At 41.1% G+C, this 14,056-nt stretch overlaps 1 gene segment (V, D, J or C); it reads left to right on the top strand.

Annotated features, from left to right (window-relative positions):
- The first annotated feature begins 929 nt into the window (after window positions 1-929).
- LOC126495063 (immunoglobulin heavy variable 3-74-like) lies at window positions 930-1,554 on the top strand. The segment is given in 2 exon segments: window positions 930-1,016; window positions 1,127-1,554. Coding segments are annotated over 2 exon segments (474 nt in total).
- Window positions 1,555-14,056: the final 12,502 nt, after the last annotated feature.

The following is a 14,056-nucleotide window of genomic DNA, read 5'->3' as shown; positions in this document are numbered from 1 at the left end:
CTCAAAAAGTGAAGGCGGGGCACAAGTCAATCTGGTATCATACATCAAAATTAAATCTGTTGACTGAGAAGCTAAAATGGTATGCATCCTTCATGTAAATTCTATAGCCACTATGAAAGAAAAACCTGACTTAAAGACTCCAAGTAAAATAAGGGCAAATTGCTTCACAAGGCAGAGTACTAAACTGTGTAGAAAGCAAAGTCAAAGGGAGGAGTGTTTGAAGTATGGGCATACTTATGTGAGTCCTTTGATGTCACAAATGGAGTATATGTAGAAGGCAGATGCTGAGATGTACACTAAAGCACAGCTCATCAGTCTCTCCATGTTTCTAGTGAACAAATGGGTAAATGTGCTGGGAAATAAGTATTACATTAGATAACACAATAAATCTATAGACTCTTAGGTATACACCTATTAGAACAATATTTCTTCAGGGGCTTAGCTGAAAACTGGAATTCAGGCATATCTCATCATCTCAAAACAGAATGGGAGTAGTTAATCTGATAAAGCAGCTACATTTATAGCTGGAGGAGACTCAGGGAGGTTTGTGACACACAGTACACACAGTACAGTTAACTCTTACTGAAATTAGCATTAGAAAGCAATGTCACTAATGCTTATGATCCAGGACATGGGATGTTGAGTTTAAATGAACAACAAAATATGTCTTCTGATTGCAAGTAGTAATAAGGAAGTTGACACCTGGACAAATGATGTAACTTAATGCCAGTTTTTCAAACCCTAAAATTTCTCTAACATGAATATTATAAACTGACTCTTCCACCATATTTACGCATAGCACAGGATCTGCAGTCTCTAAGTTCCCACTAGAGAACTTCCTATATAGCATGAAGATATGCAAATAAGCCTCTTCCAGCTCATGAAAAGCAGCCAAGCACTGGCCTTGCAACTCAGGAAAAAGAGCTCAGCTGTGGTTCCCAAGACTTCAATCAGGGAGGAAAGACTCAAAATGGATTTGGGTCTGAGATGGATATTCCTTGTTGTTCTACTAAAGGGTAATTTTTGGAAAATAATAGATAATGAATAAATGTGTGAATTGAGATGAATATGAGGGACAGTAAACATGTGTGATGGATTCTTGATCAGGATTTTTTTGTGTTTTCAGGTGTCCAGTGTGAGGTGAAGCTTGTGGAGACTGGAGGTGGTCTGGTGCAGCCTGGTGGATCACTGAGACTCTCCTGTGCAGCCTCTGGTTTCATTTTTAGTGACTACTGGATGAGCTGGTTCAGACAGACTCCTGAAAAGGCCTTGCAGTGGGTTGGAGAAATTAAACCTGATGGCAGTACGACAAACTATGCACCATCCATGAAGGATCAATTCACCATCACCAGAGACAATGCCAAGAACACTCTCTACCTGCAAATGAACAGTGTGCGATCTGAGGACACTGCCACTTATTATTGTGCTAGACACACAATGAGGGAACTTCAGTGTGAACTCAGACATAAACTTGACTGTGAAGCTGCTCATGACCACAAGGGGGCAAACAGCACACAGAGAACACATCCATTCCAACGGATTATACAAGCATAATTGAACTCTCTTCTCAGGAATCTACGCTGGCTTTAATCTTCTAGTTCCCAGAAAGTCTCGAAATATTTGTTCTGTAGGCTAATAATGTTCTTAAACATTTCATAAGTTTCTGCAGTTATTTACAAATATAGGGGAGATTCTCTCAAGAACAGAATGTAAAATAAGAGCTATGATGGTAAAAATATCTCCAGCTTCAGCTTCATCCCTGAAATCACATGATAAATTTAATGGGTATTCTAGTATGTTTTTTGTTAGATTCAAACAGGCCCTTGTTCAGATTTCATGATTAGAGTAGAACTTACATTTAATGGAAAATCAAGAGGAAGGTGGGTTTCAGACTCTGGACCATAATTCCTACCAATGCTCAAACCTGGGTTTCTCTCCCTGAGGACTACAAGCCTCAGGTCCAGATCTTACTTCATCTCTTTTGGCCAAATTAAATTTCCTACTCTATGACTTTCCTCTCTGTTCATCATGAAATTTTTACAAACTGAAACCTTCAGTAAAGTCCATGTCCATGTGCAAACACACATGTTAAGCATGGATTATTTTCTTCTACAGGACCCAAAGATAAAATTACACCACCAGGAAAGTATTTAATATGTGCACCCAATAACAGGCTAACCTATATGAGAAGTGACATCTACTCAAAAGAGTCACACTTACTGATACCCCCAAAGACAGTACCTTGTAGTGGGAGCAGTGGGTCTGCGTCCCTGGCACCCAGCCGCCTGCATGGCTTATGCCCCGAAATAATTACACGGAAACTGTATTCTTTTAAACACTGCCTGGTCCGTTATCTGTAGCCTCTTATTGGCTAGCTCTTACATATTAATCTAACCTATTTCTAATAATTTGTGTAGCCCATGAGGTGGCTTACCAGGGAAGATCTTAACCTGAGTCTGTCTGGAGTGGGAGAATCATGGCGACTCCCTGACTCAGCTTCTTTCTCCCAGCATTCTGTTCTGTCTACCCCGCCTACCTAATTTTGTGTCCTATCAGGGCCAAGGCAGTTTCTTTATTATTTAACCAATGAAAAAAACAGATAAGATACAAGACCTACCTCCATCATTTCCCTTTTTTCTGTTTAAACAAAAAAGAAAGGCTTTAACTTTAACATAGTAAAATTACATATAACAAATCATTTATCAAGTAAGAATTACAGTTACAATATTTATATCTATTTTATCTCTTATCATAACTAAGGAAAACTATAACTATTCATTCTTCAACTCCATCAAAGACTCAGAAGGATATAATAATACCTAAGTCCAAAACTCTAGAAATGACAGAGACATCTCGCTGCCTGTACAGTCACCCAAAGTTCCTCTGTACTGCTGGGGCATCCATCTTCAGCCTACAGGCCCATAGTATCCAGCAGACATTTCCATGAAGCAGGAAATTTCAAAGACAGTTCAATCACTTTCTGCTGTGTCCTGCAGAATGTCTTGCAGACTCTCATGAATCAGGAACCCTGAAAGACCATCTCACCTTTAGGCAAGTTCAGCAGTCCTCTCTTTGCGGCTTCTCTGTGTCTAGTTTATGCAATAGTCCAGGCAAGAACAGTTTCTTGTCCAAATGGCTATCAAACTCCATAAGTAGCCTCTTCAATGCCCATCTTCCTCTTGAAGTAGCTGGGGCTGCCAGGAGCAGACATGTCTCATTGCCATGAAAAACCCTAAGTTATTAAAATATTTTAAATGCCATATTCTGCAGTCTTTGAGAGATATGAAGAATGTCTATCTAACTGAAATATATCTTTATATATCTAGAAAATCTAACTAACATGACTACAAGCTTTACTATTATCGATGATTATCCATTAGCAACCTATATTTCCTATTACACATTACATTTTAAATAAACTACACAATCACAATACCTTAATCAATATCAGAAATACATACAACAAAATTGACTTTAACATCCATACCAATGCAAATAATTTATATCTATATCATATCCCCCTTTAAATGTAAAAGAACATTTATAAACAATATATGGGAACATGGGCGCAGTTTTTTTCTCTCCAAACTGCTTCCTGCTGAATGGGGGTGCTGTTATTCAGGTCTTTTATGGGATAACCTGTCAGCTAGGTTCATCTCAGTTGGCAGTTGAGCAAAGTAATTTTTGAGGGTGCCTCCTTTCAGGAGGGCAAGGTCTATTATACCATATTGGAATAGAAGAAATCCATAGAGTCTCATCCTCTGTGAAAATAACAGAAGGACTTTTCCAAAGCATCATAACCTTAGATCCAAATTCTGAAGTCAAGATACCTTTAGAACACATGTGCAGGTTCAGCTTAGCAGCCCATATAATGAAATGTCTTTCTGTACTTAGCTCCTTCACAGTCAAAAATTTTAAAGAAAACACAATAATACAAAGAATTCAGACTCTCTGTGAATTTTCCATTTTTACGTGGCTTATTTTTACTCTATCACTTTACTTTATTCTGTCTCTTTAGAGATTTTACCTTTTTTAACATTAACTTTATTTTCTATATTCATTTTCTTCTCTCTCCCAAGCCTACATACATTCATCCAACACTGTAATCCATAAAGGTCTTTTATGTCTGAAATCTGTTCTATTGTGAATCTGCAATTTTTTTTTTTTTTTTACTATCCAGGAGCACTTTGTTTTGTGCCTTTAAATCACTAAGTACTTAAGAATCTAAGCTGTGACATTCCTAGGTCAAAAACAGGTACTGCCTGCTTGCCCCGCCCAGTCCAACATGGTGGAGCCTCTTGTTACTGAATCAGTTGTGTCTCTGAGCTGCAGAGCAGAGGGCTGCTCTGAATGGTGGCTCCACCTCTCTCCAATATCAAAATGGAGGACGTACCATTTTCTACTAACTCTGGGGCTGCCAGGTAGGAGCTGCACTCAGCACTTTAACTCTGAGACTGAGCGTGTGGCACAGAAACTCTTTTCATCCAAGTTACATCCAAATATGACACGCAGAGCACTGCGCAGTCTGAAAACGTGTCTCTGTATGGCGGCAGGAATCCACCATGGTCAAGCCTGCCTAAGCCTGATTCTGCCTTCTGCCCAGGTGCGGGCGAAGAGCGCTGAGCCATCGGCATGGTCTCTGAGCACTCTCCTTCCCAAGTGGGAACAGAAACATCCAGTCCCATAAAAGCCCTTGAAATGCTTTAAAGCCAGAGTTTGCACTGGCGGCACAGCCCCAGGAAGCCGTGCTTTAAAATGACACAGCGTTTTTTTTTTTTTGCTGCTGTTGCCGAATCAGGAAATCTCTCTACAGCACACCACCGACAAACAGCAAAATTCTGTGTTAAACTCTCTCTCCCTTATTTTTAAGCCTTCTCAGGTTTTTAAGTGGATTTAGCTCATCACGTCTGGGTGCTACTTTGTAGTGGGAGTGGTGGGGCTGCGTCCCCGGCACCCGGCCGCCTGCATGGCTTATGGCCCGAAATAATTACATGGAAACTGTATTCTTTTAAACACTGCTTGGTCCGTTATCTGTAGCCTCTTATTGGCTAGCTCTTACATATTACTCAACTTCTTTCTCCCAGCATTCTGTTCTGTCTACTCCGCCTACCTAATTTTGTGTCCTATCAGGGCCAAGGCAGTTTCTTTATTAGTTAACCAATGAAAACAACAGATAAGATAAAAGATCCACATCCATCATTTCCCTTTTTTCTGTTTAAGGTTCCTCATCTTAGGACCAGGTAATTAAACATATTTGCCAATTGTTGTACATTCTAGTTCAAACTGTCATAGCTTCCAACCCTGAAAGGAATGTAGGATTGGCCTTTAGCAATGTACAAGAGACATATCAATTTGAATAAAAGAAGGAAACTCTGTTCAGGGAAAGCAGGAAATAAAACTCAATTAGCTAAATTCACAAAGGTTGGAGAGACCAAATTCTGTCCATAAAATGTGGTTTTATTTCATATGTGATGTTACACAATATATACTAAAGAAAGTCCCACAAGAAATTGATTTGGAAAACTGGTGCTATTTTATAGTGAGATCATACTTCAGGGACAAGAATGGATCATAAGTTATCAGTAGAATTCAGCTAGCTGTCCAAAAGTTTGACTTCATTATTCTTTCTTTATTTACAAATAGGATCACAAATCTCTCAATTGATCTACTGATCTTCTGAGAGGGAAAGTCTTTGATATGCTCTTTCCTAAATGGGATGCCTTTGTCAAAACCCTCTCCTCAATACTAATGAATCTATAAAGAAACCTGAATGTAATAATTTTAAAATTCAAAATAGGTGTAGATGTGAATCTAGGACCTCTGAGGAAGTAGGTCTGAGACAGGACCTCTGGGGATATGGTTGTGAATCTGGGAACTCTGGGGGAGTAGGCAGGAACCAGAAACCTCTGCAGGTCTGAATGTGAGTGTAGGACCTCTGAGGGAGTGAGCCTGAGCTACGTGCTCTACAGGTCTGGGCAGACCCAGACCAAAATTTACAGAAACACATCAAAGCCAGTAACCTAGGCCAAAGTAGGCCTTAGGCAATGAATTCCAACTTGGGCTGGAGTGGGTCTGAGGCAATAAATTCCATAGGATTGGAACTGAACCAGCTACCTTGGCCAGAGTGGGCCTGAGAAAGCAAGCTCCATGGGATGGGGAGCAGATCCAGCCCAGGGACATTGGTGGATCAGGACTGAGTCATCAACCTGTACCAGAGCAGACCTGAGAGAGGAAACTCCATCAGAATAGGTACAGGGGAGGGGGCACTGAGTGAGGAATCCAGAGCCAGAGACCACTGAGAGTCCAGATGTGAATCTGACACCTTCAAGGGAGTAGACCTAAGCCAGGACCCCTGTGGGTCTGGATGTGAGTCTAGGCGCAGTAAAGAGTGCATAGTGAGAGTGAGACATCATAGTGTCCAAACACAAACTTCCCAATGTAAGACTTTAAGACAATCCTGAAGCCATTTTTGACAATTCTGAATCCTCTCAGCCTCTGTGCCATAGTGCTTCCCCTCCTCCCCTGGTGTTGATTGCCTTGGCAGGTTACTCAGTCTAGGGGTGTAACCTGCCTGGCATTTCAGTAATTCCAGGGTCACGGAGGGGTGCTATCTGGAAGAGAATGGGCTAGGAAAGAAGGAGGAGGCTAGGCAAAGATTTGTCGAAGCCTCAGTTTATTTGGATCAGGGTTGCTGCTTATATAGCCCCTGAATGAGGGGCTTGGGGGGCAGGGGCACGGGATCTCGCTGCATGGTCCAGGTCACGTGGTTCAGGTTCGTCACGTAGGCCAGGAGGTTACGTTCGGTCAGGTCACATAGGCCAGGTGGTCAGTCACGAGTTGACACACCTAGTTCTCTAGATAGTTTGGAATGTGGGGTGGGTTCTGCTAACAGTTCTCCATTAACGGCTTAATTGGGTGGGGTAGGTTCTGTCAATAGGACAATTCTTAATATAATTATGGGTGTGAGGTTCTCTGCAGACTCCCCAGGGCAATGGTTCCTGTAATGATTTTTAGGAGGGAAACGGCTCCTGACAGATCCCCCTTCCTTTTATAAAGGCAGGCAGCTATTAAGTGGAGGGCACCAAATCAGAGTCAACCATGGTGTCAGATCTAAAGGAGAAGGGACTGGGACAATGAGAGACCCTCCTCTCGAATGGTGAAGCAATTTACCTCTCCTGGGAACTGAGGGGTGCCTGATGATTCTTAGGTCGAGTGGAGACCAGGTCCTTTTTCTTTCCCCCTTACCTGTCCTGGGGATCCCAGGACCCTGTCTTAGGTTGGGGGATGTCCTGCCACAAGTCACCAGTCCTTGGAGCTCCTCAAATAAAAGGTATCTAGCAGGATTAAAGTAAGCAGATCACAGGGCACCCTGTCTTATGCCATGTGGAGGGCACTCCTTGTACCTGGCACCATGCCCTGTTGAGCCAGTTTCTACAACCTCTGTATGGTGTGCTGTTCAGGAGAGGATCCACACTAACTCCCGTCATTGGGCCCCTGTGTCTATCATTAATGAAAAAACTGTGAGGAGCTCCTCAAACAAAAGATATAATGATATAATTTGGACACCAATAACTCCATCTTCCAGACAAGAAAAAGGGGCACCTTCCAAACCCAGTATTCACCTTTTAATCTGGCCTATGGTATATCTCCTTCATAAATGCCTACTCCACAATAAGATTATGAGTGCTGCCTGCCAAACATTTTTTTTCCCCAGGGATTCCAGGACCTAAAGGGTTTGGCATGAGTAGCAAGGTTTGGAAAATTGGAGAGCGGCTGCAGGTTGCTCTGTCTCTGGAGCTCTGAGGTCCTCCATGGAGCCTCGAGTGTTCAGGTGATGGTAATGAACAGCTATGGAATCCTTTGTTATTTCATCAATCTGGGTCTTAATAAAGCTGGTTAGTTTTTTAAAGGCCCAAGGGCCAAAGGATAGTAGCAGTAATAGTCCCATAAGAGGGCCCAATAAACTAGGCAAAAGTGTGGACAGCCAGGGGGAAGTGAAGAACCAGTTTTGGTACCAAGACTCCTGCTTTTCTCTGTTTCTTTTTCTTTCTTCTAAACTATTTTTTACCTTCTGTATGCTATCCTGTACTAAGCCTTTTTTATCTGAATAAAAGCAACATTCTTCTTTAAGGGCAACACAAATTCCCCTTATTAAAAAAAAAAAAAAAGACAGGTCAAGGCCTTGTCTATTCTGCAGAACCACCTCTGACAGAGAGACTAATTAATCTTTTAGGTTTTCCAGACCCTTTTGTAATTCGTGGATGTCTCTGTCTAAGACTAAGTTGAGCATATTGTTGTTGGGAGGTGACAAGAGAGGCAATCCCTATTCCTGCACCTGTGGCTCCTAATCCCAAAATAATGGCCAAGGTAATGGTTGAAATAGGTTCTCTCTTGTATCGAAGCATAATAGTGCCCTGTTCCCAAAAGTGGAGGAGATTCTCTGACTCACGTATCGTCAGACGAGGTACCAACCGCAGTAGCACATAATAATCTTCATTGATCAAAAAGTTATTTTTGATCTATATATAACTATATAAGTGGTGAGGCCCAAGGATTAGGCAAAATAGAATCCTTCAGGTGCAGAGATATAAGAAAAAGAAATATTGAAAATAAGTGTCTGATTGCAGGTATACCGCAATGGTTGAGGGAAGCGCAAGGCTGGTCCCCCAAGGCATAATCCTATGCCAGAGACCTGGCTTATTGTAAGACCTTCACCATCAACAGGATGCCACCTTAAATGCCTTGTATCATTAGGTAAGTTGGGGGAGCCAAAGGCAGCCACGCCTTCATAAAAGGGGGGCTTTGGTGAAAAGCAAACCCAGCATTCCTCATATAGGAATGTTTTACATTAATAGCATATAAAGCAACTATAGAAGCATTGAACATAGATAGAATAAGATCAGCAGAGGGAGGTCTTTGGGGCAGGGTGGATTGAAAGGGAGGGGCCGATACAGAGAAACTGTTGGTCAGAGTTTGTTTGTGAGTTGAAGGACGACTAAGTTGCTCTCTGGTCAGAAAATGCAATGCCTTATTGGGGTCTACCGTGGTAACAGCGAATTGGGGAACTGTTTTTAGTAACTTTATTTTAAAAGTCACCCCAAAGTCTCTTCCGCTCCTATAGAGACAGAGCCCCCATTCTAGTTCTCTAGAACTAACCCAATCAAACCTTTTTCCTGCTTCTGTAAAGGTGATTACTAAGGGGTTACACCATCTGTGAGGTGCACATCGAGTAGCTATGCTTTGCTTTGGGCCTTTTCTCTTAACTTGAATATAATCCCAGGAAGAAGAGGGATTCCAATATGTATCCCCAGTAGTTTCACAGCCCCATGAGACACAGAAATAGTCAGGACTAAATCCACATTTGAAGGCCAAGGAGTGATCTCTGTGGGAGGCTCCGGGGCAAACATATATTGGTGTGAGAGCGAGGACGCACCTGCTAAATCTCGTGGTACAGCCAGGCTCCTTCATGAAATAGAATGGAATTTCTGGAGACTGTGTTAAAGGGAGAAACTTATCGTGTACTCTCCAATCTGAATGTCCCCCCAAAGCCAAGTTGCAGAAATCTACTTCTAAAGGGCCCCAATCAGGAGTTGCAGCTATAGTGGAGGAGGAATTAGTGATGTCACCTGCTTCATTTATGACTTGCCAGGTAAAATTGAAAAATTGATACGGGGGTGCTGCTCCTCCAAGATGACGGGTCCAAATTAGGAGGACCCATAGCCAAGGTGGTGTCAAGATATTTGTCAGCATCTGAAAGAAAACACAAGGGAAATTTTCTCAGGGCTTATTTTCCCTGGTTGGGTTATACAATTTTATCATACGTTCAGGGAGCCATCTGGCATCTTGAGCCTTGGTATCATAAATACATGTATGGCTTTTCCCCAAATAAGCATAGGGTCAGGGCCATCCCAAGCACCCAACAAGGGGTCCTTCTAAAGGGCTTGTGCATAGGTAGATTGGGTAGAGGGGTGCCACAGTCTGTCCGCAGCAGACCTCCCCCGATTATCCAATGTTAGGAAATTGAGCACAAAGAGAGCATGGCCAAGATTATCTTAGCATTACCTTTTATGGGGTAAAGTGTCTCTTGTGCCATTAATTTAAAGATGGTATGCTTGAGTGTCTGATTGGCACGTTCAACAATGCCCTGGCCTTGTGGATTGTAGGGAATACCAGTACAATGTTTTATATTTAACTGGGAACAGAATTGTTTAAATTTCTGGCTAGTATATCCAGGTCTGTTGTCAGTTTTAAGTATTTTGGTTTGTCCCATTGCAGAAAATGTAAGAAACAAATGGGCAATAACCTGTTTAGTGGCTTCCCCTGTCTGAACGGATGCAAACAGGAAGCCACTATAAGTATCAATAGTAACATGAACATATTTAAGTTTACCAAAGGAAGGGATATGAGTAACATCCATTTGCCATAGTTCCCCTGGGATCAGGCCCCGAGAATTGACTCCCCACTGAGGTTCAGGCAAAAGGGTCACACAATTCTTGCAGTTTTTAACAATTTGTCTGGCTTGTTCTCTAGTTACACAAAATCTAAGATGCAAGGTTGAGACATTAAGATGATGAAGCAAGTGGGCAGCCTGGGCCTCCTTCACAGGATCCTGTACAGAGACTGAGGCTACTAAACGAGTGCTCTTGTCTGCCAATTCATTCCCCTGTGTTAAAGGTCCAGGCAAACCCGAATGTGCTTGAATATGGCCCACAAAAAATAAATATGAGTGATCTCTAATTAACCTTTGGATTTTGGAAAACAATTGAAATGTAGGTGTTGAAGACTGAATGGTAGGCACCATTTCGAGGACCTGAAAGGCCCTAACAACATATTGGCTATCAGAGAACAAATTAAATTCCTGGTGGCAGATCAATTGGAATATGGTGAATGCTGCATACAATTCTACCATCTGGGCAGATCTATATGGGGTATCAATAGAGTAGGCCTTATCATTAATAACATATGAGGCTTTTCCATTTTTCAAACCATCTATAAAAACAAGCAAGGCATTTGGGATGGGCTGCAGGCATGTGTTCTTTAAAAATGTAAAAGATGTGATATTAAGAAATTGGATAAGCTTGTTCCCTGGCATGTGAGTGTCAAGCTTTCTGTGGAATCCAGCAAGTAACACAGCCCATTCATCATGCCTCTGCTGTAGGCAGGCAATTTGTTGTCCCAAATATGGGGTGATGATAACATCAGGGTCACGGCCAAAATAGCGAACTGCAGTCTTAATACCTGAAAACAGGATTTGGTTTACCAAGAAGGGATAGGGGGGCAAGAATTTGGATGAGGTAGCAGGTGCATGAACCCATAAAACTGGTTGCTTCAATATATATCAGAAGATCCGGGGCTCGAGGCACCATGCTTGTTTCCTTGGCAGGGGAATTGTCCTATCATAGGCAATGGTAGGGCTTGTGCTATGTGATGTCCAGCTCTAAGAGTTAAGGGGCCCTCGGTAGCAGTGTCAAATAATTTAATTTCTCCTTTATAATCAGCATCAATTACAGAGGGGATAACAAAAAGCCCCTTTAGAGAGCATGAAGCTTGCCCTATAATGAGATAAAACATGCCAGGAGGAGGGGGGCCATATAGACCTGAAACGGCGGCTTAGATTAAAGTAGACAATTGTGTAGGTTTTTGCACAACTTTAATGAAAACAAGACTCATGAAACCAAGGTTCCAGCAAACTACAAGAAGCAGGAAGGGAAGCGTGGCTTCTGCGCACCCAATTTATCAGTAAACATTAGCCCGAGGCGAGCCTGCCCGCAATGGGCGGGCTTATCCCTACATCTCCCCCTTTTTGTCTAAATAAGACAGAACTAAACCAAATACAACTATAAACAATAATAACAAATAATAGATATAACAAACAATATTGAGAACAAAAGTTTTACCAGACATTCTATCTCAAGGAGTCTAAATAATCTAGAGAGTAATTACAATTATATAATCTTCAACTCCATCAAAGATCTGAGAAGGGAATAAATATTACTTAACAAATGAGAGATATCCAAGATGTGCCATAAATGACAGAGACAACAGACTACCTGGGCAATCACCCAAATTCTCGTTCGCAATGTTGAGTCAATCAACTTTGGCTAAGGCCTAGCATAACTGACATACCATTAACATATGCAAGGAATTTTCTTAGAATTATCCTACCCTGTCTTGGCAAGATAAGACAGTCCTGTTTCATATCTTTGTCAGTAGATGAGGTATGGGCTTTCTTAACCCAAAGGCCAATTCTGCCAAGAAGACAAGCTCCCAGTGGAGTGTCTTTGGTGCTCAACGTTCTCTCGGGAGTAGAGTGGCATTGCCAGGAGTAATTGTGTCTCAGCACAGAATTCTAAGTTAGATTAAAGGCCATTTTCTACAGCTGTTTAAAGAGACTGAAGATTATACTATCTATACAAATATAATCTCTATGTATCTAGAATTCCTTATTAACCTAAAAATAAACATGACAAAAATATAATTCTCAATACCTATCTAACTTGAAGACTAAAAGAATAAACAACTGTGCAATATATGAAGACAATGATCTTCATCTGTAAACAATGTCATTACATATCAAATGTAAACAATGTTATTACATAAATAGTATCAGAGGTAGAAATGTACATTGTGATATGGTAGATGTATCCATACAATATAAGCATACTCTTATACAAAAATAGAGGTAGGAACACTCACATTCAATATTCAATATGTCAATATACAGGAAACAGTACCAATACAATTTTCTAAAAACAGTAACTCACAAATACCAATCATCCCATCAAACCAGTTAATCTTCCCTTTTTTTTTGAACGTACCCCTAACTCCATAAAACATCTCCCCATCCCCTCAACCCCAAACCAACCACTAAAAGATGTCCCTAACCCTGAGGGAAAACTCTGTTGGGGGAGGGGACATCATCCTCTAAGATTGCTTCAAGCTGACATGGGGGCAATATTCTCCTTAGGGGCTCCTGTGAAAGCAAATGATGGTAAAATTCCCAAATTAACCTTTGATCTAAGAAAATTATAACTAGTCCCTGAGTGCTTTGAGAAGGTCTGGCCAGAGTGTTGTCAAAAATGTGCACCATTCAAAATTGTCTTGTGAAGTTGGTACCAAAAACAGGTCTCATACTAGCGCGTAAAAAGAAAAAAAAATATTTATGATGTCATAAAACCAGGTTGAGTTGATGTTGTGGGGCCCCATCTTCATCCTGGAAACTTCAAAAATTACTGTAGGAAAATTAGTTGCTTGTTATGGGAAATTTAAACATTAACAACAAGGACATACACTGACATATAAAGAAAGACACAGATATGAGGAAAAGTAAAGAAAGTTTATCAAGTATATAATTATCCTTATTCTGTCTCATTTCATGGCTCCTGATCTGAGACAGAAACTCTGAGATATCTTTTATCAACAGGCTTGGAAATGAAGAGGCACTGAGCCATACTCCAACTCAAAAACCAGCTCTACATATTTGTAAAGAAGTGTTCAAAAAAAACCACATACACACACACACACACACACACACACACATATATATATATATAATCAATACTTACAGAATGTATAGGATGTTACTGTTGATCCTTAGTGGGTCGGTGGGTCATAACTATTTTTCATCCATCAGTAATTAAATATTTAGGGTCCCTTACATTCTTTGAAGATCAGTATTTTCCTGTGGAGATAAGAAAAGAACCCTGCCCCCAACCTATCTGTATTCCTTCCCATCAGTATGCTCGACATCCTTGTGAATGAATTGTTATTTATCTTTTCCAAATGGCTTTTCTTCTTCATACCGAAACTTTATTAATGTTGACGGTATCCACAATTGTTCCTCACCTGTGGAGATAAGAGCAAAACCCCTTCCCCAATGCAGCACATCTCCTGGCTTCCATTGTGAGGTCAGCACATCCTTGAAATAAACTGGTTGATTTAGTTCAGTAGACTTTTCCATTATCCAATGTCTTTCTGTAGCCATTGTCCCCTTCTCATTAGCGTTAAGAAAATTCAAGGTTAACAAAGCATTATGTAACCTATTTCTGGGGGTGTT

Source organism: Alexandromys fortis, unplaced genomic scaffold (genome assembly GCF_014885135.2).
Source record: "Alexandromys fortis isolate MF-2015 unplaced genomic scaffold, M_Fortis_MF-2015_v1.1 scaffold_424, whole genome shotgun sequence".
NCBI lineage: Eukaryota > Metazoa > Chordata > Mammalia > Rodentia > Cricetidae > Alexandromys > Alexandromys fortis.
The sequence above is the reverse complement of the archived record's forward strand: the minus strand, read 5'-3'. Positions and strand labels throughout refer to the sequence as shown.